The 27,771-nt window shown below is 32.5% G+C and overlaps 1 protein-coding gene across 1 annotated transcript in view; it reads right to left on the bottom strand.

The window, feature by feature from the left end:
• Positions 1–27,771, bottom strand: part of LOC113392089 (dynein axonemal heavy chain 1-like) — a 72,679-nt gene that overhangs the window by 16,613 nt on the left and 28,295 nt on the right. Inside the window, exons 35-66 of the mRNA XM_064219346.1 lie at positions 27,148–27,265; positions 26,533–26,711; positions 25,912–26,074; positions 25,304–25,414; positions 24,592–24,683; positions 21,955–22,109; positions 20,730–20,847; positions 19,451–19,654; positions 18,085–18,298; positions 17,305–17,467; positions 15,521–15,639; positions 14,506–14,711; positions 13,665–13,827; positions 13,424–13,584; positions 12,460–12,675; positions 11,943–12,037; positions 10,940–11,078; positions 9,908–10,070; positions 9,181–9,350; positions 7,961–8,182; positions 7,056–7,217; positions 6,524–6,701; positions 6,203–6,333; positions 5,817–5,922; positions 5,035–5,189; positions 4,716–4,904; positions 4,202–4,331; positions 3,208–3,355; positions 2,839–2,942; positions 2,038–2,114; positions 1,045–1,112; positions 250–379 (exon numbers count right to left, since the gene is read on the bottom strand). Coding sequence (XP_064075416.1) covers positions 250–379; positions 1,045–1,112; positions 2,038–2,114; positions 2,839–2,942; positions 3,208–3,355; positions 4,202–4,331; positions 4,716–4,904; positions 5,035–5,189; positions 5,817–5,922; positions 6,203–6,333; positions 6,524–6,701; positions 7,056–7,217; positions 7,961–8,182; positions 9,181–9,350; positions 9,908–10,070; positions 10,940–11,078; positions 11,943–12,037; positions 12,460–12,675; positions 13,424–13,584; positions 13,665–13,827; positions 14,506–14,711; positions 15,521–15,639; positions 17,305–17,467; positions 18,085–18,298; positions 19,451–19,654; positions 20,730–20,847; positions 21,955–22,109; positions 24,592–24,683; positions 25,304–25,414; positions 25,912–26,074; positions 26,533–26,711; positions 27,148–27,265 — 4,749 coding nt within the window. The remainder of the gene's footprint in view (positions 1–249; positions 380–1,044; positions 1,113–2,037; positions 2,115–2,838; positions 2,943–3,207; positions 3,356–4,201; positions 4,332–4,715; positions 4,905–5,034; positions 5,190–5,816; positions 5,923–6,202; positions 6,334–6,523; positions 6,702–7,055; positions 7,218–7,960; positions 8,183–9,180; positions 9,351–9,907; positions 10,071–10,939; positions 11,079–11,942; positions 12,038–12,459; positions 12,676–13,423; positions 13,585–13,664; positions 13,828–14,505; positions 14,712–15,520; positions 15,640–17,304; positions 17,468–18,084; positions 18,299–19,450; positions 19,655–20,729; positions 20,848–21,954; positions 22,110–24,591; positions 24,684–25,303; positions 25,415–25,911; positions 26,075–26,532; positions 26,712–27,147; positions 27,266–27,771) is intronic.

The following is a 27,771-nucleotide window of genomic DNA, read 5'->3' as shown; positions in this document are numbered from 1 at the left end:
GAATAAAAATTGTTTGAAATTTAATTTAATTTTAGGGCAAGAAAGCGTGTTTATTTTGCCGAAGTATAAAATATATTTAACGTGTCTTTTTACTAGGAAAATCAACATTTTGAATATTGTTTTTCAATTATGGCTTTTAGAATGCATTTATATTTAAATATGAACAATGTGTAACGCATGCTTTAACAATTTACTCATTTCAGTAAAAAGAAAATCAACAGCGGTAACAATACAAATATGCCACTTTACCATAGCACGGATCCACTTATTGGCTTGAGTCTGAGGATCGATGATGAGAGGCCATCTTCTGGAGTTGGACATCAGCACTGCGGACTCCACGGAAAGTGGATCACGGGGTAAACCATACATTTGCCAATTTCTGTTGAATAAATGAGTCGAAATACAATAAGATATACATCATAATCAGGTGGACTGGCAAATAGGCCAAATAATAAAGTGGTCGTCACTGCCCATAGATATGGGAGTCGTAAGATATTCTAACAATTCCTTCCATCGCCAATGCTCTACCGACTTCTAGGGGTTCTTAGATCTTATGTCCCTTGTGCCTTTAGTTACACTGGCTTACTCATCTTTCAACCCGGAACACAACAATCCTAAGTATTGCTGCTAGGTGGAATATCTGATGAGTGGGTAGTACCCACTCAGAAGATCTTGCACAAAGCCCTACCACCAAGTAATTATTAATTAATTTAACTTCTTATAGAAGTGCTGTATTCGCTCTGCTCGTTTTGTTTGTTTTATTCAGCATATTCTTAGAATGTTTTTATTATAGCAAGTTTAAAAACAGCTTTAAACAAAACTTACGCATCTTAATCTTCGGCTTTATCTGTTGGAAATATTAACTTTAACAAACTCGCGTACTAGTTAAGGATAATCCGAATATTATTATCAAGTTTAAACTTAAACTGAGTTAGTTGAAGTTATAAATATACAATGTTTTCCTTCTACGGCTTAAAACTAGCCGTCAATTTACATTTTCTCAAAATCGAAAGGCAAGTAGTCAAGTTTAATAAGTGTACGTACCGTATAATAACAGCATCTCCAAGAATGGATAGGGGCGTCGCTCCTTCCGTATGAGGTACTTTCACATCCTAAAAAATAATCATATAGGATGATGATGGTGAACGCTGAACGATTTTGGTCTCGGCCAATCTTTAGCGGTAGTCGGGACGTATTATAGTGCACACTTGGTGTTCACAAACACAAACGCTATCGATCACTAACTCTCACAATCAAATGGGATGGTAAATCGAACACGTTCAAAAAGAGTTTTGCAAACTATCGACATTAAGTGCTTTCCGAGGCGAGAAAGGATTTAACTCTCGCCAATTTAGGCTCTCGGCTGGTATTGAGAATTTTTCGATAAAAGCCAAATATTTTTTAATGGCCATACGAGGTATTTTTTTTTGTATCGTGTATGTAGTAGTGCTGTTGGCCCTACTGGCCTTTACAGAACGTTGGGGCGAGTACTAGACGCAGCTTTAAAGTTGAGCCTTTTTGAGCTCGAGAGTGACGTTCGTTCTGAGGGTGTCTCCTCTGAAATCGTACCTCGGCTCAGAATGTAGTCGGTGGGGAGAGTCATACGAGGCAATCAATAATCATATATATATATGGTAAATTTATAGCCTACATAATTAATATCTAATATCTATTCCATTGAAAATTGCCACAATATTTTCCTTCAAATAAGAATATGAAAAATTACTCTTTCAAATTCGATTAATTATACGCGAATATCGAATTAAAATTCGTTCCATTTGTAATAGTAAATATATTTCTAAGATCCATTACTTATAATAATAATTATCAAACATAACAAAAAAGCCGAGTTCGTCACGTGACCAGCAAACGGCCATTAGCACAATTCTCAACAACCAGCATTATTATCTCGTAACGATGACGCATTACGGGGCAACGAGCTCCAAAACCTTCTCCTCGACAGGCTTAACCCAGCAGTGGGATTCACAAGTTGCTGTTACTTTTAAAAATATTAAGCCATTAATGTGATTGACCTACCACAATATGTTTTATCCACTGCGAAAGTAGCTCTCGACGAAATTCATCTGTAAAAGGTGTGATGTAGCCCACAGCACCTTTATATAAAAAGACCAACAGATATAAAAGGAAAATATAAAATTTATGCTATGTTCGAAATGGAGCTTAAATAAAAAAAAATAGTTTAAAAAAATACTTTATTCAAGTGGGCACAAGCACTTTGAATCGTCATTTTACAAACTATATGAAGTAAAGCTACCACCGGTACTACCGAGAAGAACCAGCAAGAAACTCAGTAGTTACGTATATAATATGTAAATAACATAGTATATATTTGAGTTTCGAAATCAACAAGTATTAGCTCCACGCTTTTTTATCGCATCTATATAACCTTGTATTGAATAACATGTTTTTTATTATTCATTATTGTAGAAACGGATGCCTTGTCCCAAGAAGGAAATATTGACTTTGCGGAGTCGGAAAACTTGGCGTTAAGAGCTTATCCTGATGCTTTTATTATTACTTTCTCAGCTTTAGCCTATCCCATCATATTATATAACATGGTGTAATATTATTGCATCTGATAGACAAGTATCGGATTGTCATCCGAAGTTTCCTAGATAATTTATTTCACAGACTGGCACGACATTAATTTTAAACAGAAACCAAGCACATGTCAATTGAGTAGTTCTTGCCTGGATTTGAATTTGGTTGAACGAAATCTATTTTCGGATAAAATAGGCCGCAATTCTCCTCCTCGCCCTTACCCAATTGTGGGGCATTAACTAGTGCGGTAAGTTTATAAGAAAATAACAATCTCACAAGCGCTCAACATGATATCTCCAATGAGATACACTTGACCGGCATCCAGCTCTTTTATCGTCCGTATCCAGCGAACTCGCTCACTTGACAAACCGTTCAATAACCTAAAAAAGAAATATATTACACGAATATAAAATACATAATTGAATTATCGTCAAAACTGCTTTAAAACTAAAAGAAACGCCAAAATAGACGCATTGTGGTTAGCTCACATTGCTCCTGATCACGAGTTCCTATGTTTAAATCTCAAATATGTCCAATCAAAGGATATTGTGATTTTCTGTCGTAAACTCGTTATCAGCTGTACAATCTTATTATATTAGATATACACGTATGGAGTGAACAAAAGCTTTTTTTTTAGTCAAAAACCTGTTAGCTCGATCCATCCTTGCCAAACATTGATTGATATCTTCTTCCATCTTACGCTTCTCGTCTTCCTTCTCTTGCAGATACGCATTCAATTTCGCGATACCTTCTAGAAGCGCTTGCATTTTTGCTCTTGCGTTCGCCAATACAGCTATTAACAAGATAATTTTATTCGAAATTTGAAAACAATCATATATATTAATAGCGTAAGCCGATTTCTGTCCCAGTGGTTATGGGACGATAGCTGCACATAAAAAATCGTTTATGGTCTCATTTTGAAGAGTTCCAGCCGTAGATGTGCAGAAAATTAAAGAGGATTCTTGATTGAAATTTACTAAATTGTTAAGAATTAACAAATAATTAATTTTAGAGAGCGGAATAATTTAATGTCCGGTTAAAGAGCGGTACTACGGTACTATAATTCTGTATAAGAAAAATTCTAACTGAACTAATGTACACTTGATATTAAAAAAGTCATTTAAAACAGGTTTCATTATTTTAGTGCCAAATGTAGATGAGTGAATTGCAGTTTACAATGAAATAAAATAAAAACAAAACCTGTCATAGGTTTCGAACTTCATAAAAATTCTTTTGAAAAAGATTCGCGGGAGACCCACTAATTGTAATTAATATTTGATTAATTTTAAATTCTATTATTAGTACGATGTTAATTTCTTGGAATATTCGACATATATCGGGAAGTCTTCGATTTTCTACATCATTTAATTACCTATATTTCTATAGATGGACGTGATTTGTAATTTACCGAATGATAAAGTGAAAAATTTAATATTTAAGTATAATATTATGAACAGTTAAAAACTGAGGGTTCTTTTAGAAGCAAGACTAATTTTCTATCTCTACACAAAATAATAAAACTATATGTATTTGGAAGAATTCAATTTCTTAATATATGTCAAAATTTTATATCATATTATTCTTAAAATATTGTCAATACTTTAATATGTCGAAAGCAATACAGCTGAATATTGTGTACCTTCGACTGCTGCTAGTTCTTTAGTAGCTCGTTCAAGAGCTTCCTTTTTAGGAGCGACAGCTTTATTAACGTGATAAAATTTATACATAGCATGCACCCACATGCACAGAGACATGCACGCCTTTGACACCTAACGTTGAAACATTAAAATTAATTTAAATTCGTTTAAGGTAAATCTTAAATATATATTAGGATCAAATACATGTATGTATATAATTTGAGATATTAATATCTTAAGCCAGAAGTATTATCATAATAAATGGGATACTTGATGTATTACAGACTGATCACAATTCTACCACCACAGAACATGACTTAGTATTGTTATGTTCCGATTTCAAGGGCGAGTGATACAGTGTAACTTCTGACACAAGGGACATAAGATCTTGGTTCCCAAAGTTAATATTACCTAGAGTGCCAATTTATTTTGGTAGTGGTGACCACTTGCTATTCTGACGGCCCAAAGGAACATTTAAAAAAAAACTTATTGAGTAATTTCAGCTTTTGTTCATACCTTCGATATCTTGCCTGGCTCGTAGTTAGGGTCGCTAACGTATTTCTTTAGTTTCTTTATCATGTCTTCTGTAATGGATTCCTTGTCATATTTCATTAACGAGTCCAGAAATGCAGTTGGATCCGCTAACATCTGTGACCCTGGCTTCCAGTAATTCAGCACTTTTTGACCAAATGATGCTCCAGGTTCCTGCATATCGAATAGTTAATAGTCAAGATTATATATACTTTAAAATACGAGTGGTCAGCCTTCTACGACTGTTGGTCCAGTACTATTTAAAAACTAGGACTGTTCTTAAATTTAAAGTAAAAAAAGGTACCTTAATAGGCTTGATATCGAATACCACACACAGTGATTCTATCACAAGAACTACACCAGCTGGTGGTTTTTTCATTGCCTTAACTTCAACGACGTCATTACGATTCAACTCTTGTAGGGCCTTTTCAGCTGCTCTTAGTGCTGGCATTGCTTCGTCTAGTAATTTTGACACGTTAAATTTATTTATAATTAAAATATTATCCTTTTAAACCGTATAATTTAAAAAATATATTATTATTATTAAGCACACGTTGGACATAATTTATATTTTAGGTCATACATAATTAAATAGAAATTCATGAATATTTTATAATGAATTTGTAAAAAAGAGCAACAGAGAATCTTGGGACTGAAACGATCGCCTCCTGAATTTTCCTTTTTTATATTGAATATAATCATTAATTTTACAATCATAAATTGACCAAAAAAGAACCTGCTGATCTTGTTCTATCGATTCTTCTCAGCTCAGGGTATCATTTTACCAAACCAGTTTTCAATTCGATACTTAATCAAGTGTATTGCTTCTTATGAATAAAGGATTTTGATCCGATTTACTTGATTTGACTTACAGCTTCCCATCGGTAAAATCTTTTGATTCTACTACGGCTTCTATTGTTTTGGAATATATCCCAAACAGGTAAGCTACATATTATATATATCATTTGAAAAATGTATCTTTTGATATACTCTAATCTAATATTTATTATATTTAATACAATATAAACATAGAAATTATAAATACTATCTATTGAACGTTTAATGTTAAGGCAAATTCAACATCACCTAAATCTCTCTGTGCATCTTCAGCCATAGCAGTCGTTTCCTTAGCCATCAGTTCCGCGATTGCCTGCTCTTTTTCTACTTTAATTCTAGCGTCTTCAGCTATTTCCTATAAAATAAATAATACCAATCAAGTAAATATCGGTAATAACATAATCATAAGGAATAACATTTTATTTTTATTTAATTATTGGCGTGCATTAACAAATATAATCAAATTTGATATTTTTTTGCTGTCTTTATTCTGACAGAAGTTATCTCACGCACAATAAGACATCTTATAACCAAGACCGTCACTCACGTACGCCGATAATTAGCTCGGAGGGACGTGCCATCGTGAGTGAATAGATATAGATAATAATTTATTATGAATAAAAATTGTTACGTACTGTATCTATTGCTATCTGGTCAATCACTTTTTTGGTTTCATCAGCAGCTTTTTCCATCAACGGCTTCAGTTCAGCTAATTCAATTTGAAGCTGCTTCACTTCAACTTCAGTTTGATTTAGTTTGTTTAGACCTTTAAATTTGATCGTAGAAAAAAAATAGCTCTAATAATAATTCTTTGGTGTTAGCTCAGAATTTATGTCATACCATGAATATTTATCGTACTTACAATTATCAATAAGACAGAATTTATAGTAAAAATGTTAGAAATGTATATATCAGTCTGAACTCTGCCTTTTATGCCAATAAATTTAAATTTTTACCTGTTTTCAGAGCGTTGGATTCCATGAGTATAGCCTTCTGTTTCTTTCTGAACATTTCCGCATAAGCTGCTAACATCTCCATGTAAGACATAGGAGTCACGTAATTGAGGCGATTGAGTTGAGCCAAGAATTTAGCACTCGCATCCACCACACTCTGGTGTGCGAAGCAGCAAACAGACTGAAAATTGTAGATTTTTAGTGAAAATCAGGTTCAGTGCATACTTATGGTATTTTAGCAAATTATATCATGTTAAATTTTCCTCTTCCTTGTCAACATTACATATTATTGTTATATTACACTTATAGGTAAGGCTTTATGTAAGAAAATATAACTACAGGCACTAGGGACACAACATTTTAGCTCCCAAGGTTGCTGGCGCGTCAGCGATAAGGAGTGGTTATTATTTTTTACAGCGCCAAAATTTATCGACAGTGGTGACTATTTATCATCAGGTGGTCCATTTGCGTATCCGCCTGCCTGTATAATTAAAAGAAAACAAAATAATATATTACTAATAAGATAATTACTTACAACTAGAGATTCGATGACTTCATCAGTGGTCTGAAGCTCCAACATGTTATTGAAAAAGTGTGTTGCAACGGATTGGAGGGCGGATTTCGGCCACTCACTGAACCAGTCGATAGTGCAACAATTCACAAGGGAGGGAAACTGGCGGAGACGAGCTCTGAAGATCTGATATGGATAAAAAAGTTGTTCAACTAGTTTTTAAACGACATTATCGTTAGATAACAACGCTTTCGTTAAACTATCATTTGCGACTACAATTTTTTTTCTTTTGTTTTTTTGCAAGCATTTGTTTAAGAAGTTGAAAAACGAATTTACCGCATTAGTTAAATTGACAGTTGATTTAGTAACAAACGTATAAAATTAATTTACTGTTATGCCTAAGAAACAATAAAGTATAATATTAGTCGTCTGTCCGTCGTCTGTAGTTATTAAATATTTTTCAAATTTATATTATAAATGTAAGAATCAGTTTATTCTTAACGTTTTCACATATAAACTCAACCGATAAACATGAAATTTTGCTAACACGTTGTAAAGTTATAAAACAGGATATAGAGCACCTCACACCCGTTGGCGCCTTCGCACGCGGATGAGCAACAAACGGGAACTAGTATTAAAATACATAAAATAACCATCGACAATTCTAATCTTATCTTATAAAGTTTTTTCTTTATATATAATATGTTGTTATAATTATATATATGAACCATAGTAAATTTTATTTATTGTACATATAATAATATAATTTTGAAAATATACAAAAATATTCAACTTAACCAAACCAAAGGTAATAAATTTTAATGTAACTATTTTAATATTTTCATATAATTAAGGCTTTAATTGATAATTATTATGTAAATAAATATAATGTACTTAATAATCGTTAAGTTGTTATTCAATGAACTTACTTCGCCAACAGGACTCATGACTACAACAATGTGTAAATTGCTCCGAACTCTACGTTGATAGCAAGCGAACAGATTAGTTTTAGTCGCTGCTAGATTCATTTCCATGACTGCGTGACGAACAGACATATATATGGAGTCCAAATCTTCAGCTTCATATATATTCGGAACATCGCCTGAACTCAGTATATTGTTCAGGTCTTCGAGAAATGATTCCAATTTTATCTAAAAAAGAACATTTAAAATAAACGAATTTAAATATAAATATTTTTTAGACAGGAATAATTAAACAAAGCTGTTTTTTCTTTCGAAGATATAAATAAACAATGAGATGTTTTTTTTTTAAAAATTAAATGTAAGGCGGCCCGAGGCGCACCGCTGCTCATGAACATTACCATTGTGCCCCCAACCTTGGGAACTAAGATGCTATGTCCCTTATGCTGAAACAGTAGCTCACCCTTCAAATCGAAACACAACAATTCTAAGTATTGTTGTCTTTCGCTTTTGTTTGCCGGTAGCAACGATAAAAACCCCACCACTAATATGACGAACCTTATAAATATGAAAGATTTCCTAATATATTGTATAATTATGTAAACTAATTAGGAGATTATCTGTCTCGTTTAAATCTTTGAAGGAACTTGTCGTAACATACGTTCTTTCATCTGCACGAGGAGAAGCTCTTAGGAGTTTAGAAGTATTTACAATTTACTTTTGTTTCTTTGTCTAATTAAAGGCCTTTGCGAAAATGTTTCAGCTTCAGTTTTTAAAAGGGATATCTTTTTGATGGTATTGTTTTTATTCATTGTAGATACTTTTTTGAACGTAATTTACTTGTTACGAACTAGTGGTTCAGTTAAATAATACAAAACAAATACTTATAAAATATAAACGATGTAGAATAACATTTTGCAAATCAAAACAAATGTTCACGTTTATTTCTTTGTTTATTTATTGAAATATTTATACCATCAATTTATCACTAAACACTTACAATTAATAACTGATATAGGTGACATTCAAAGTGATACAGACTTTAAAGATGCAAACAACATCGACCTTCAAAAATATAAACCAACCTAACCTGTATAAAAATCAATTTGTTGCTTTCTATCGACCTAATAATTTCCACTGAGCTGAAATTTCATATAACCTAATTCTATAGGTTCATAGTCGATGTAATATATTTTATCTATTTAATATAAAATAGTTCAGTGATATACTTGAGCATCGGAGAACAGGAAAACAATTCCACGATTATCAGCACCGGCTTTCATCATGGTATGTTTCAGATCATCGCGCCATTCGACCTGACCGTAAGCTTTGGTTATTTCAATTTGCATGCATTGCAGTTCCGCCATGCTGGCTGCGAGGCGGGATAAGGACTGGCGACCTGATCAATTCAATTTTCTCTTTATTGTCGCTTAAAACCGAATAGATGCATCCAATCTCAAAAAAATCATGGCAAACACTCGGACGCGTGGCTTGGGTGGTATAGCAATAAGATTTTTAAGCAAAACTGTTTATTTATTTTACAAATTTAGATTTTATTTATTCAACAAAGTAACGCAGGTAAATAAGTTTTTTATGATGTTATGTACAATTTATTAATAATTTAAAAATATATTTTTATATTTGATAGATTTTCTCTCAGCTTAGAAGGCATAATATTTCATGCAAGTCATTCAGTCAGTCATTCGATCTTCAGACAACATATATTTCATTCTTTAAAATGTCTTTGTAATAGTGTACTTAGATACAATTAGTTAGATATTTTTCTTCAGAACATTACCAACAATTCAACATTATACACCACGCGTTACTACAAAACTTTTGTTTCATTTAGTAAAAATGAATATTTCATACATATTACTCTACACCAAGAATCATCAGATCTAAATATCATACTACGTTAATAGTAATAAAATTTAGCACGAGAGATCAACTCACCAGATCCTCCCATACCCAAGAGAAGGGCATTAGCCATAGGCTGCCTCATGATACGTGCCAAGCGACAAAGGTGCCCCACGGCATCTTCAAATAGAACGAGATCCAATGGTGCGGTTGATGCCAGATTGTATTCGTTTAGATAATGAGCCAGGACTTCATCCAGCTGATAAAGAACACAAAGTTACATTTTTGATTATAAAAAAATAAATAAAAATGCTTAGTACTTACGCAATATATTAGGGTAAATCTAAATGCTAACTAGTATTATCAATGCAAGTGTGAGTTGTTTATTTGTTGGTTTGTTACGCTTTCACGTCTTAACACGTTGTCAGAAATTCAAAAAAGGAACACAGGGCATCTATCCCTTCTCCTCCCACCCGGATCCGGAATGAGTATAGAATAATGAAAAATAAAAATATTACGTACAATCTACTCGTATTCAGAATTATCTCAATTAAATACCATAATCATTTAGTATTTTAATCCGTAAAACGTAATACGTAGTGATGATTATTGAATATCAGTAATCGTTACTTATATATTACTAGTGGGTCCTGCGAAACTTCGCGTTTATTCAAAAGAGTTTTTAGAAATTTCGAAACTTGTCACAGGATTTGTTTTGATTTCATTTAATTGTAAACTGCAAGTAACTTATCTACATTTGTCGTGAAAATTATGAAACATTATTTAATGAATCTTTAAATGTCTGATACTATACATTAGTTCAGATAAAATTGGAGTTCGTCGAAAGAATTTATTTTAATTTTGTTTACGTTTTTCACTTTATTTCCTCATGCAGCCGTAGCACTGTTCTCTAGCTGGTCAGTAACGTTTTTACACTCTCTAAAATTGATTATTTGTAAAATAACAATTTAGTAAATTGCAATTAAGAATCATCTTTATTTTTCTGCACATCTTCGGCTTAATGTGCAGCTATCATCCCATAATCACTGGGACAATAATTGGCTTAAGCTATTAATATATAAGAAAGCTTAAACAAGGTAACTACGATACAATAAAATAATTATTTACTTCTTCTTTATCCGTAATCTCGACATATTTCTTATCATCAGCTCCAACGTCCATGAAATCACCGAACAGCATCAATCTTCCACCGATCACATCATTTGGTTTTTTATTAAACTCGGTACGAATCTTTTTATTTAGCAAACTGGAATTTAACAAAGGCAAAATGTTTTAAATTGATACCCTTTTTTGGAATACTCAGAACTTTCAATGAATTTTATTATTTATGTATCGTATCGTATCGTTCGTTAATTAAAATACTCTGTAAATTCGCAGAAATTAAAATAATAACATTAAACTGTAAACAGCACTATTTACTCGGTAGGGCCTTTATGCAAGTCCGTCTTGGTAGGTACCACCTACTCATCTGCTATTCTAACGCTAAGCAGCAATACTTGGTATTGTCATGTTCTGGCTTAGGTGAGTGAGCCAGTGTCACTACAGGCACAAGAGACATAACATCTTAGTTCCCAAAGTTGGTGGCGCAGTGAAGATGTAAGGAATTGTTAATATTTGAAGGACCCCAAAGTCAGTGGTAGTGACTATTTACCATTAGATGGCGAATATACCCGTCCGCCTATATATTAAATGGAAAAAAATATACATTCCCTTTTTAAAAATGTACAGTGCCAATGTCTATGGGCGGTGATGACCACTTTACATCAGGTGACCAATTGCCGGTCCATCTACTTATGACATAAAAAAGGTAGGTACCACCCCCTCAGTGACTTAGTATCATTGTATTCCGGTTTGAATCGTGAACGAACTAGTAAATTAACTGTGATGACCATTTACCAGCAGGTAGTCATTTGCCTCAATATTTCTTACAGGGAATATAAACTATAAATAATTTATATTTAAAGTTAATTCATTAAATACTAAAAAAACAAGTTCACTGGCTGGATCTTCTCAATTGCGAAGAGTGCTTTAACTTTATCACGTCACATTCAAAAGTGCTTCTAAGTGCATATATAAATAAAGAACATTTTCATTTGAATGTTAAACTTACTTAATGAACCAAATCCGGTCTTCACTATTAACAAGTCGATCTTGATATACGCGCTGATGTTCATGATACCAAAGCCGTATCACATCGTTTTCTTCCTACGGTAGATCGTAATGATGAAATAAATATAGCTAATAAAAATGTAGCAGCTAAAACTAAGATGAATTAATCAAATGGAGTTGATAATTTAGTTCTCACTATTGATAGGATACCAATATCTGAAATAGCCTTGAGATAGTGAAAAATTAAAAATAGAAGAAAACTTATGTTTATTCTGATTTCAAGTTAGATCCGCTATACGTTGGCAAGTCTCGACAGGAAATTCACTTTAATAATAATAATAATCTATACTAATATTATAAAAGAAAGTAATTCTGTCGGTCGGTAAAACAGATTTGATGAAAATGAGTATGAAGCAAGCTTGAACTCCAAAAAAGGACAAGTTTTTATATCTAATAATTGCCGACCAACCCTTAAAGCGAGCGGAGTCTCGGGTGACAACTAGTTTTTGTAAACTAACCTTCACATTTAGGGGATCAACCATCAGAATACCCTGGAACACTTTGCTGAGATCTCGGAGATTGAAAGTATAATGAGATTTTGTTGGTGTTGGTAAGAGTTCCTCTACCAGACAATTGAAAACTTCAATGGAACTTTTAAGGAATGAGTTTTCATTTATAGTGACATCCTTGAAATTTCTCGTCCATGATTTTAGAATTGTATTAAAAATACCATACTGGAAAAATTTAACTTGTTTATGATACCTGATGATAAGTGGTCACCTTGGCCCATAGATAATTGCGCTGTAAGAAATATTAACCATTCTTTACATCGCCATTGCGCCACCAACCTTGGATAATAAGATGTTATGTGCCAATTGTTACACTACCTCACTTACACCCTAAACGGAACACAATAATACTGGGTACTGCTGTTTGGAGGTAGAATATCTGATGAGTGGATGGTACCTACCCAAACTAGCTAGCACAAAGCCCTATCACCAAAAAAATATTATTTATTAAATTAATTTAATATAAATATATTAGCCAAGTTGAGTCACCATGTTCCAAATACCAAATGACTCGAGAAGAAGAAGTAGTCTATTTATTATTCATACCAGAAATGACATAACCTTACTAATAAAAAATAAATTCAAAGAGGAATAACCGACTTCCAAGCCCCCTAAGGGTGTATACAATATATGGTTTTGCTGCGGTTCAAAGTGAGTGAGCCAGTGTAACTAAAGGAACATAACTTGCCAAATTTGCCAAGGTTTGTGGCGATGCAAGGGATGATAAAGATTTTTTATAGTATCAATGACAAGGGGCAGTAGTGACAACTGATCATCAGGTGACCCATTTTCTAAACCTATTTACAAAACACCTCTTAATTTTAGTTTCAAATATGAGCTAAGATTAAACGAATAAGTACAAAAGTTCTTCTTCCTCAATGATATTTATAATAAAAAGTTAACGTTAAGTTACCTTGCTACTATATTCCATTTCAGTAAAGGTTATATAATGGAAATGCCTCATCAAGCGCATTGTAACCGGATTACGACCTCCACCGGGAGGACCCATGGCAGCCACCATGCCAACATCTATTAGAGTCTTGAATTCACCAATGTTGGTGCGATCGTACCAGCCTTTATATTTAAAAAAGTATAAACGGAAAAATTTAAATAAAATGAAATTTTAACTCAACAGAGGAGAACAATATAATTACCAGAAAAATCCATAAATTGACGTAGAAGTTCGATTGGTGGTTGAGCACCGTAAACTTCCAACGCAGGCATATTGAGGTCATCTATGAAGAAGACTTGTCGCTTCGTTGGCGGTGGACCAAATACTCCACGCCTTCGTCTCTCTAGTTTACTGTCTATTACATCCTGATTACAATTTAAATTTAGAATTATTATTATTCAAACTTGTGGCGAGTCATAAAAATCATTATTTAAAATTGCTATTTCATTCATTTCAATATAGAAAATAAGTAATAATTCATTTCATTTTAATATAGAAAATAAGCGCTAATGTTACGAACATTTAACGTAAATAACCTCTATATATGTACATATATATAAATTAATCCCAATTTCCCTTGGTGACGCCACACCGCGAGAACGATTTTATCGATCTTTTTTTGTAACATTTCTAATACTTCGTACCTACGAAGTTTCTTACAAAAAAAAAATTGGATATTATGAGAAAACTTATAAGTGAAATGTCAATCATCACGAGATCTCTGAAACTATAGGTCCAACTGTCTGTCAAAAATATTTGTGTTGTTACTCCTCTTAGCTCTACGAAGTAGGGGCGTTTAGCTAGTACGTAATAATTTTAGTTGTTTCTACCCCATTACCATTTTAAGATAACCATTAGAACTATCGAGCAATCAATTTAGAAGTGACGCATTATTTGCGGATTAACACAATAAAAACAAAATGTTTCTCCATACGACTTTCTGCAAATATTTAAGTAGCTCTAAAGGAAGACTTACAAGCGTTTACCAGCAAATTAGCTATGATACTGATAAAGTATTTTAAAAATAGAACAAAAATAAATACCTGTGTCTGATTCGCGGAAGTCCTAGCGGAAAATACGAGAAATTCACAAATGAACTTCTTGTGTAACCCTCGTGATAGTTTTGATGATATCGTAACAGTCTTTCCAGTTCCGGTCGGACCGACGCAGATAACGTGATTGTAGTTGGTGATCTTGTAGCCTAGGAGAGCCGCGCAACGGACATTGTCTAATGTTGGAACTTCGATATCTAAGATGTAAAAATAAATACGATATAAGCAATGGTTGACTTTTATTTTGATATATTAAGAAATCCAATGAACTATAATAGAGCATTATAATATGTACTCGTATTGATGATAATTAAATTGCTAATAATTCGTTTCTTGAAACACATTTGCGATAAATAAAATAGGCTGAAAATTAAGTACAATAAAGAATACATTTTTTCTAGGATTTCAAGCCGCTCCTGAACAGAACGATCCGTATGGTTCTTCTAATATTATAATCAATTTTTTCAAACTCAAATTCAAATTCCTTTATTCAATATAAAAGCATTACACTTACTTATTGATAGTCAAATTAAACTAACTAACTACCAATAAATACGAATCCAAGTGACAATAGAATTATAGCAAAATTATGTATTTGCCAGAGCTGCGATGGCTAAGGTTACAAGCCATGAATCTTAATCGATGAGTTCAAACCTAGGGCAAGCACTTCTGAATTCATATGCTTAATTTGTATTTATAATTCATCTCATGCGGCGAAGGAAAACATCGTGAGGAAACACGTTGTGGATGAGAATCTACCACGTGTATCCAACAACTCACTTTAGAGCAGCGTCGTTGAAAAAACCATACAACCTTTTCCTCAAAAGTGAGAGGAGGCTTTTTCCCAGCAGTGGGACGAAAAAGACTTTTATAGATTAGCTGTAAGGTGTCTTTAGTTTTTCAGTCTAGTCCATGTCTATATGTCCATAATTATGGCTGAAGATCTACATGGAAGATGAACAAATGAAAAACCCCATTTCCAATTCCAGGGTGATAGAAGCCGTACCTGCATACTGCCACTCAGGATCAACTTCATACTCTTCAAGGTTATCCATCCAGTTATACCAATATGGATTAGCGGGTTCACCATCATCAGTTGGGTCAGTGAAACCACCATCGTGTAAACTAAAAAATATGTTTTGATTTTAAATTTAAATTAAAAACTAAATAAACAATATTTACTTGGCGATGCTTTGTGCAAGCCGGTCTGGGTAGGTACCACCCACTCATCTGATATTCCACCCCCAAAACAGCAATACTTAGTAATGTTGTATTCCGGTTTGGAGGGTCACTCACCCTTCAAACCGGAACAACTGTAACTTCTGGCACAAGAGCCATGACATCTCAACTCCCAAGGTTGATGGTGCAGTGATGATGTGAGGAATTGTGTATGACCAATCAGTGGTAGTGACTTTTTACCATTAGGTGGCGAATATATTCGTTCACCTACATATTAAATGGGAAAAAAATACAATCCCTTTTTACAAAAGTCCGTTAAAATGGTCGTATGAATCGTTGAAGTCGCTGTGATATGACGTCAAAAGAAAACAAAGTTTGGTATTAATAGCCCATTTTGCGACCAAGTAAATAAAAGTCAGAAAAATTACTCTATCAAAAAACCAATTCATTTTCGCTCGCTAGTCGTATAGCAGAATTTTGTTATTAAATTTATACTTTTGACATATTCAACACTGGAACTGTTATCTGTCATCTTCATAAATTTATCCTACTATCCGTTATTCGTAAGCGTGCGATACGTAAGATGCCAGCCAAGTGATCGAACGAATACTATCTTGAATATATAATAAATGAACTGAATTAAATAACGTAATTGACCTTTATATACTAAATAAATACTAAAATTCTAATATTAAAAAACAATCAAACAAATCAAATCAAATATATTTATTGTTAATACATCGAAGAGGCCCTGTACCCCTAAACTAGTAGAACCCGTATCTTAGGGGCCAGTGACTTCCCAATCGGTGTTTACATTTATTAAACTTATTATTAAGTTTAAATTTATGCTTAAATATATTGAGAGAGTACTAAGAAAGAGGAAAAAAGTATACAATACAAAAAAAAATCGAACTAATTTGGTAAAGAAATTTTCTTTATTATATGTACTCTAATATAATGAACGCATGTGTGTGTGTGTGTATGTGCAAGCGCGTCATTAAAAATATCATTAAAATAAATGTAAACAAATTTATTTCAAACGAAAATAGTACTAATATTTCAGAATGTAGCAAGTCCCAAATCACTAAAAATAAACCATTCAGCATAAATCTAATATTAAACCCAACACAGTTTTTAATTGGTATGTAACATGCGGTTGCGGCTAACAATGACCAGAAATGGCAAAAAAAAAAAAACACAAAATAGTAAATAATAAAAAAAAAAGATTCGTAATGGCCGAGTGTTTAGAAGACGTATATTTTAAACGACAGTTTAGGGTTTAAACCCAGGCACATAAATGCCAAAAAATTATAAATGCCAAAATTGGGATGGACGGAAGTTTGTTAGTCAATATAACTTTTCGGTGGTAGCTTAAGTAACATTTAATTCAAATAGAGAATATTTTTATTGTTTTTGAATCACGCCAGCACGGCCGAATGGATCTGAATGTTTGGCACAGTGATAGATTACGTTACTTTTTATCCCGGAATAATATCCCCCCCCCCCACCACTCTCGTATGAAAAAATAAAATGAAGTATCTAATATATATAAAAATAATTTACTTCGATGATTTTTATAAAATTATTAAAAAAAAAAATAATTTTTCTTACGTGTAATCATATACTCTGCCTTCTTTGGGGAATAGTGGCTTTGTACCGTTTTCCTGCATGAGCTCTCTCATAAAATTAGAGAAGATTGTTCGTCCATTGTGATCGCAAGTTGCACCCACAGACCATATCACTGACCATATCACCCAACAGGGAGCCAATTTCGCTTTAGAAAAAGTAAGAATATAATAACTAAATGTTTAAATGATCAAGTAACGTTAAACGATTTTAGTAGAGTCAATAAAATTCTATTAAAAAAATAAAATCAAACTTCAAAAACGGGCTCAAATGGAATCTTAAATAAAGACATAATCAGATCCAATACCGATGATATTGAAACGGCACCCCCGTTTCAATCTGATTTAGCTATCTGATTATTTACTTGGTGGTAGGGCTTTGTGCAAGTCCGTTTGGGTAGTCTCATAATATATTGTAAAATAACATTTAGAACTTCCAGTCTTCCAGTTTGAAGGGTGAGTAAACCAGTGTACTACAGGCATAAGGTATATAACTTCTTAGTTTTCTTAGCCGCCAACATTGGGTAATGTTGGCGGCACATTGGTCATATGGGGAATGATTAATATGTCCTGCAGTACCAATCTCTATTGGCCGTGGCCGTGGTGACCGATGACATAAATAAATAAAATACATTAAAATGTATGATGATAAAAGTTGGTCATGCATAATTAATAAACCAGAAATTAAAAATAAATAGTAAAGAAAGTTTTATTAATAAAATTAATTAAAATATAAAAAATAATCAATTATCGGCTGTACACTTACGCATCATAGCCAAGAAGGGAGCTCCAGGAGGCGGTCTATCATCTTTACCGGTGAGAGGTCTCAATCTATAGTCCAAGAGTTCCAAGAATTTTAGTACTAAAGATGAATCTATCGATGTTACGATTTCGGTTAATTTTGATCGTACTATACTTAAAGCCGGATACAAGTAAGTTGTTATTAAATTCGGGAGGATTTTTCTAATATTATCAGCAATCTAAAAAAAAAGACATTTTAAAAATCCTCTATTCTGTATATAAGTTTTTTAAAATACTGATTATCTTATACCAATCAATCTTTTAACCTGTAACTACAGCCGAGAAAAAAAAGCGAACTAATTTTTGATTGGCTTGTATTTATTTTTGAAATATGTATTCGGGTAATTAAGGATAAAACATCAACACATATATATTTTATAACCGGATTATAACAACCCATTAATACGAAAATTGGAAGTATTAGTCGAAACGATAAAATAAATTCGAAATTCGAATCTTATTGTTATCGATGTTGGATGATAACTGCAGGGGTAGCGAAAAAAATGGGCGCCGCGTATTACGTGGGGCTCCGCTAATGATAGTCAAGTCTTGAACTATCGAAATTGGACGAATGAAATCTTTTTTTGCGCAAAGAATACAGATCGCCAAAACATTGCTTGCATCCTAGCATCTATTATGGCACTTAGGGCACAGACGCTTGTTGTGCTTAGACGGGGCTGTTTTGAGTATACGATTCTATTTCTTGCTTTCACCGTATGTGTCAAGGCTTCTGGCTACATAATATTCAAATTCATGGGAGATTTATGTCGGTTATCAGCTCACAAAAAGTGTGTCTAGTTTACGATATACTCACGATCACACAAAAAACTAATAATAATTAAACCTGCTGTATTGTTAGATCACGTCTTGGACATTTAACATTATTATTATTTTTAAACCAACCTGATATTCAAATAAAACGTCTTTCACGTTTTCCAAATATATTAATAATCTTAATAAAGAAAAATTAAAAATTAATAAAGATTTATTACACAACAAAACAAATCTTAAAGATTATAAGTAAAATAAAATAATTATCCTTAACACAGGTTATGTAAATAACCCATAAAGGATAATAAGTTTTACTCTTTTTAAAGTGCCAAACCACGTGTAAATAGAGTACTTATCTAAAAGTAATATTTACTTTTGCACCAATAAATTATTATTATTATTATAATAAAATAAATAAATTAATAATATTCAGTAAAACCGCAGTCACAGTGATGGCATAAATTAAAAAAAATCACGTCATTGACAATCAACTGAATTATTTTATAACAGGCCTGGTATTAACTCATCTATAAAAATATCAATATTTCACATTGACTAACCGACGGTAAATTACTCTTCATCCAAGCGTTAATAAGAGGTGGCAGACCTACAACTTGTGTGTCAAGGTATACCATACCACAGCGTGATACAGTGGCTGGGGATGCTACAGCCAAGTCAGCTACTTCGAATATCATTCTCTGTCTATCCGTTAGCTTCATTATTTCTCCGCTTGATAAACATAACTTTTTATTGTCGTCTAATACCTAGAACATTAAGTGAAGAAAATAAGCTTTGCCAATTGGTAAATTTAAAATTTAGCCCATAGAAATTAGAGCTGTTAGTGAAATGAACCTTACATTGCCAATGCGCCACCAACCTTGGGAACTAAGATGCTATGTCCCTTGTGCCTGTATTGACAATGGTCCACTCATCCTTCAAATCGGAACACAACAATGCCAAGCTATTGCTGTTTGATATCTAATAAGTGGGTGGTGGTACCCAGGCGGTGGTACACAGGCGGGTGTGTACAAAGTTTTGATTAATAAGATGTATTAATCTATCAAGGATTATAAAGATGATAAAAAAGCGTAGATTTGTGATGATAATTCAATAGTTGTATTTAATAAAATATATGTAACTGGTTATCAAAATAGAGTAACTATAATTAAAATAGAGAGAATTTATTGCCAATTCTTCTTAATGGAATCTACATTCCGAAACATTCCAGTAGCTTTAAATTAAGGTAATGTAATCCTATAAATTGACAATTCAAATATGCACGCAATAGGCTGCTAGGATTTGTTTTTGATAATATTGAATAAAAAAATCCCTTGATGTTACAACATAAGTCTTTGTTTTTTGATAAATATAAAATAAAAACAAATCAGCAACTGCTTCGAATAATTATAACGCAGGCGCGCCTCTCGTTCAAGTAATTATTTTTAATAAATATTTGTTTGACGCACACAAAGACATCTTATAAGTACGAGCGTTACTCACTCATACTAATACACACCATCGTAAAGTAATATAATTATCTACATATTTTAATGGCAAATTCAGATATGAATAAATCTTCAAGCGCCATTAAAATATGGAATGAAATTTTACTCAGAAAAAACTAACTGGCAAAAAACTGAGTTATAAAGTTTAAAGAGGTTATTAAACCTCAAATTAATAACCTTTTTAAAGCACAGATTTGATCCTATTCTATTTAATGTTTTTTTTTTTTCGTATATCCACTTTTATTATTTGATGTGCACATGTAATATCACATTTGTATAATATAATTTCAAATATAAACAATTGAGATTGACATGTATAATGAATTAGACTGACTGTGTTCATATTTTCAATCCACACGGCATCAACGGGACCATCAAACACATACCATCTTTTGTCCGTATCCTCGACCGCTATACCAGCACGGACTAAACTCGACAATATGCCGTCCGTCCTATGAATAATAACATTTTTACCTCAAATATTGTTATAATTATTTGTAGGTTAATCTGACTGGATATTATGTTGTGAGGACATTTATCAAGTATTCATATATATTAGATTGTTAAAAGGATGACTGTGTAACTACATATGTATATATTTCGGTCATGGGCAATTACTACACAACTTTTATTTGTAATAGCAATAATATACTACATCTGATATGGACATCCATAGGTCGCTTATTTGTATCCGACTCGAAGGACCAATATTTTGTTGATTTTTTTTAATTTAAAATTTCTATAACTCAACCGGTATGAATTACAGGTTTTAAATAAGAGTATTGCCAGACAATAGACGAATGTTGTTGATAACATGAATAATCATAATTTGGCAGTAAGGTATTTAAGTAAAATTAATTTATAATTTAATTATTCCGGTAGAAAATTCACTCTTCCTACTATAATTAAAGAAAACATACTCTTGACTACAAATAAATGGAAATCTGAAAACAAAAACCACTTTAATGAGGTTGAATTTTTAATGAATAGGAAAGAAAATTTTTGTTAATTCAAGATCCACCTTTTCTCTAAATTCTGTAAAAAAAACTAAACACGAGTATTTACATCGAAATTTTTTTTTTAATAATTGTCCGTTTTATTGTATAAACACAACATTGATAACAACACAACAAACAGAACAACCCAGAACTTCTTAAGGTTGACTAGTAGAAAATATTTTTAGCATTAGCGGGCCGCCTTCTGTTCAATATATGTATATTTTGAGTTTTAAGTAAAGTAAAGTAAGTAATAAATAAATAAGCTATAATATACATATTATGAATAATAAAAAATATATACATATATACATATTATGTATCATAAAAAAGAGATATTGAATGTCGTACTTTCATAGAGTTAATACGTATTGCCATCTCTTTTACGCATTATTATTTTAAAAGTGTAGAAAGACTTTCGATTGAAATCGGTTGATGTTCTTTTATTAAATTTAAAAGTATAAGTAGTATGCTATATATTTTCTATATCTGTCTTCCTTCCGTCCATTTATATAGATTCGATGTTGTATATTTGTCTGTTTATTTAATATAATATATATATACCATTCGTGAGTTTGTAGATCAAATTCTCCATAAAGCTGTCCCATTGTGATGGATTTCGGATTAACGACGAAAGTATGTACTGGAGTGAAAGGGAAGCCGTCCGGAGCTAATTTCCCTTTAATAGCCGTTAAGGCGTCTCGGAGGAATTCATAGCACTAGAAGACAATCGTATTATTAGAACTTTAATCAAACTTATCAAACACGAATAAAATATTATTCATTTTCGAGACAAAGACGTTTTATTGATGTATATAATTATACCGAATTATGTTTATGATTTCGTATCGGTACTAGTATTGTCAGCGTCCAAAAAAAGTCTACCCACCATACTAATGGTAATTATCACTGGCGGTATGAACAGTTACACATAAAACCAATAACGTGCATTAAAGTAACAATTTATAAATATCCCACTGCTGGGCTAAAGCCTCCTCTACCTTTGTGGAGAAGGTTTGGAGATTATTCCATCACTCTGCTCCAATGCGTATTGGTGGATACACATGTGGCAGAATTTCAATGAAATTAAGACACATGCTGGTTACTCACCAATTATGAGCACGAGATGAATTATAAACACAAATTAAGCATATGAAAATTCAGTGGTTTCCAATCTTGCCTGGGCTTGAAAACCGTAATCATCAGTTAAGGTGCAGGCATTGTAACCACTATGCCTTCTCGGCTCGTTTATTTTATTAATTGAGATTTACTTTGTGGTAGGGTTTTTCTTCAAACGCATCTAAGTAGGTACTATACAGTCATAAAATATTCTATCGCTAAACAGTGTAACTAGAGGCACAAGGGACATAACATCTTAAATCCCAAGTTAGGTGACGCATGGGCGACTTAAGGACAATATTTCTTAGAGGTGGCATTTGTTACTCTGCTTTCCCATTTTTAATTAAATATTAAAAAAAAAAAACACAGTTCAAAAGTTAAAAAATTAATCAACGTATTGATAATGTATAAATATTTTTATTAATAAGAATCTAACGGTATGATACGATATCGATAATATTCATACTAAAGAAATGGCGTAAGTCAGTGGACACTTATCGTGGGGCACCCGGTTGGAATGAAGTAGGTTTTGCTACATTACAATATGCATGCAATAACAGACACAATGAAAGAAATAAACAACGCTTGAGAATAATTAAATAGGAATTAAAATAGATATTACAAATCCCAAGGAATTAAAACAAAAACAAAACATTAAAAAAAAAATAAGCGTGTGTCTCGGACGCCCCACAGTAGTAATATCTTAAAAAAAAAACCGTTTGTCCGAAATACTGCTAGCGCTGTGGGTTAGAGTGAGAGAGAAGGAGCCTGCTTACCGCTGCCGTATGCGTAATAGAAAGGGAAGCCAGACAGACTGGCGCCGTAACGCGTTACGTAACGAAGCGGTTTACCCTCCCATAAGAAGTTATCACTTCAATAATGTTATATAAAACCGTATATAATAGAAAAAGACAGAGAGAAATAGAAGGAGGTCGCCTGGAGGGGAGGGGGTATAACGCTTTTTCTGTAAGCAGCCTAAAATAATTACGTTACAAAAAAAATGCGAATATACTCAGAAGAGGGGAAGCCCACGTGACTAAATTTTATTCCAATTCCATTTTCGAATGCTATAACATCCAAACGTGAAGCAACTCAATTACATACCGCGCATCTATTTCTAGTTTATATGTTATTATATTGCGCAGGTGTCTACTACTAATGATGTAACTATCGAAACGATTAAATTTTATCGATAACGATAAGTGTTTAATTTAAGTACAGAATTTATTTTAAATTTATTTTTCCCTGAAAGGAAGATTATTTAGGAGATAGGATTGATCGGTGCGCTTAAGATTACTTAACCATCAGAAATTATTATGAGTTTTCCTGTAATCTTCTATTAAATGTTGTTTAAAGTATTACACGAAGGCATTACGTTTGTAATAAGAACGTCATTTTGCAGTCTCGTAAAATAGTACATTGTAGACTATTAAATTAAAATAATATTTTAAATGATTTAATTAATTAATCAAAGTCCTCAAATATTTCTGTCGTGTAAGTAAATTAAACAAGATATGTATTTCAAAATGTAAATTAATTTTATCTGACGATAAAATCAAACCAATATCCGAATCACAAAATAAAATAAATTGATTTAATTTGTGAAATATTAAATTAAGGAATATAATATTACGCAAATGCAATTTAAATTTTGTCTTTTTTTTTTTTTTAGAAATGATACTGTCAACTTTGTGCACAGCACTAGTGTCGCGTGACGTCAACCGTCGGAAAAAATGAAACACACGCTTTTCGTGCTATTTAATAAACATGAGATATCTTCAAATATATTGATATAATAGTATTTTGTTAACCGAAACCATAGGACGATTCATAAAAAATAATAAACAGAACGACGTGATCATCGGTACATTCAAGGACCAATTATTATTACTAAATTCCATAGCACACACATACTATAGCACACACATACTATAGCACACACATACTATAGCACACACATACTATAGCACAAGTATTGCTGATGATAAAAATCTTACACATATGCCTAGCTCCCATACGCTAAGACTTACAACGTTACAGGAAATTAATTCCAAAATATACAAAAATCTTCAAAAGTCATACCTTAGTTTTTCCAGCACCAGCAGGTCCAACCAACATTAAACCGTGACGAACAACTGTCGTCTCATATAATTGAATGATTTTAAATATAAATGCTGTAAATAAAATTATACAATATTCATTTCATTCCTCACTGGGGACTCCAAATATTGAAGTTTTACCGAACTCACTTTAAGTGTTTTTTATCGGCGATATTATTTTAAGGCAAATCTATCACAGCGCTCTAATGGCATTTGATGTGTCGGAAATGTTGCTTGGCATATTATAAATACACAAAGACACATTAAAAAAGCGTAAATCCAAATTACAAAAATACACCAAAGCTTGGAACATTTGGAAAATGAAGATAAGGAAGATGAAGATTTCTTGCATTTTCGCGCGGTTTGACCCACGTTAAACTTTACAACTCCCATGGGGCAATGTATGGTGTTATCACTACATGTTATTTGACAAAGTCCTCCCTCTAGAGTGATTAATTACGAAGGGTTAGATGTATAAATCATTAAGTTTTTGTATAAATTGACTGCAATGTGGAGATAATTGGAGATATTGGAAAAAATAATGGACTATATAAATCACTAATTGTAAAAGTGAGAAGTCAGGATGAGAAGTAGTATACGACTCGTCGGATAAGCGCGTTCAAACAAATAAGCTTCTACAAACTTATATTAGTACTTAGGAGATTGTGATTAAATATATACATTAAGATATATACTATAAAGATCGTCATAGCCTTTCTTGATCAACATGTTCCGTATTGACTGCTCCATGATACCATAGTCCACTACAGGTATTTCCACACGCGGAAATAGATCAGAAATTATTCCTGGAATTATTGTTATGTGTTAAAAGAAAACTTTGAAAACAAAATGTTATCTCAATGTTAAATGGTTTGTTCAAAATCAAAGAAAAAAATATGAATATTACGATTTATTCAAATATACTTTTTACGAAAAACGGAATTTAAAAAAAATCTTCTTACGAGAAGAACCGTTAAAAATCCCAGTAGTTATTCTTCTTCATCAATAAGATAAATCATTTTTTAAATAAAGAATTTAAGTTTTATTATTATTAAATAAGCGTTAATATAAATAAAATTTCTAAAAATATCCTTAAAATATTATCTAAAGTAGACGTATAAACACTGGCAACTTTCAAGCGCTGAGTCACAACTGACTATATCTTGACAAGAAAACGCCATAAGTATGTTGGTGGTACGAGGTTTAAGCCCAGGACCTCGGAATTCTTATGTCCTTATAAATTAGTCATAAGATCAACGAGTAATTGTGGATGTAATATATCAAATAGTATGATCATAATTACCATTGAAAAGAACTAAATCATCAGCGAGAAATTTTGGTACATTAACATCACGCAAAGCTCGTAGAACAATTTGTCGTTCGTCACCGTCGGGCATTTGACGGATCAGATTACCAGCTACAAGGATCACGGTTTTCACAGCTCTCATGCCAAAATCGTAATGTTCCTATTGAGGTATCAAATCATAAATATTTTAGGTAACAAGTAAACTATTGTAAACTGGTATACTTTTTCTGATGATTGATATCGCCAAAATGATTGGAAATTTCTCATTGTAGGCTTCAATACTTTCTCGGCCTTGGAGAAACAGAATCTAGCGTTTTTGTCAACGCTGAGCACGAGCTAAATTATAGTTATATATAATACACATAAAAACTTAGCTTAATTTGTAAACGCAAAGTTTGGCATTCTTAAAATAATTGTGCACAAAATTTTTCGCATTTTTTGGGTATATTTGAGAAATTATATCAGTCTTAAATACAACCAAAAAAGGTCGTTAACGTACTGCTTGCTTGATTTTGGGATACTAAACAGCCTTTCAGCCAACTTACATTTATAATTCGAATACGATTTTGAGGAAATATAAATAATGCATTGAATAAAACTGACCTAAAATTAATTTACCTGTGATGACAATTGTTCAGAACTAAGTCTAAACGTTGTCGTAATCTTTCCAGCTAAAATCTTCGCTTCAAAGAAACCATACGAGAACAATGATATCTCTGCTATTAGTGCATAGTCTGGTACCATCATTGCAATTGGTCGGAAGAGTGCCTTTAGATTATCGGGCAGTTCGGTTCGGCCTAGATAACATTCAAATAGTTTCGACATACTTTTACAAAAACTTATACCAGATGCGGAAGGTGTCAGAGCAGTGTTAGTATTTACTGTTTTTATTCAAGCGGCGCTTTGCAATTTCCTGCCATTATTTTAAACATATTCATAATATACAGAATAATCTAGAATGTACCCAAAAATTGGGCTATTGATTCGTTGACTCTTATATATTGTGAAGGAGGGATCATAACTGAATACGTTTATAAAATTTGCCACATGTACCTCTAAGAAACCTACAACTTGGGAGTAAGCTTCGTCTGTCTGGTCGTCGATCATTTAGTTTAGCTTTAATCTTGATATATCACTATATCAAGATTAAAGCTAAACTAAATATATATAGACTATAGTCTAGAATTTAAAAGAGATATTTGAAGGATATTTTTAAATATCTTTGTTTTTTACCTGCGTATCCAGGATTCATGGTAATAAAAACCGAACAAGAAGCCTTAAGGGGTAACTCGCAACCTTCAAATATAAATTTTTCTTGGCGCGCGACTTGAGCCTTTTGTATCGTGACCACCTAACCGGAAGTAATAAAATATAAAATTATATTTTATAAAGCAAAATAGATTGACTTTATAAAACGTAAAGCCGCTTAAATGTAAAATATAAGACTACAACGATAAATTTCAAGGTATTATTTTTGTGAAAATATTTTGGAGAATTGCTTTTAAGTAGACTGTTAATAAAGTTTTTAGTAGAATTTGTAGTGGTTCGTAATATTATAAATTTCAACAACATCAAGTCAAACTCAAAAATAAATTTTATTCAAGTAGTCTCTTGAATTACAAGATGAATTATATTTATAGTCTTATAGCGGCCTATTTACTCAGAGCACTTTAAGCGGTCATTACCATTCAATAGGCAATGTCTGTGAACTATTTACTAAATATTAACTATTCCTCATTTAAATGCACAGCAATATAATTTGTGTTTGGCTGATTACTAAACTGATCAGTGGGTGCTACCTACCCGGAGGGGCTTACAAAAAATACTAACACTAATGAATTTACGCGTAATGACTTT

The sequence above is a fragment of the Vanessa tameamea genome, chromosome 27 (assembly GCF_037043105.1).
Source record: "Vanessa tameamea isolate UH-Manoa-2023 chromosome 27, ilVanTame1 primary haplotype, whole genome shotgun sequence".
NCBI lineage: Eukaryota > Metazoa > Arthropoda > Insecta > Lepidoptera > Nymphalidae > Vanessa > Vanessa tameamea.
Note: the sequence above shows the minus strand (reverse complement) of the source record. Positions and strands in the feature narration are given on the sequence as shown.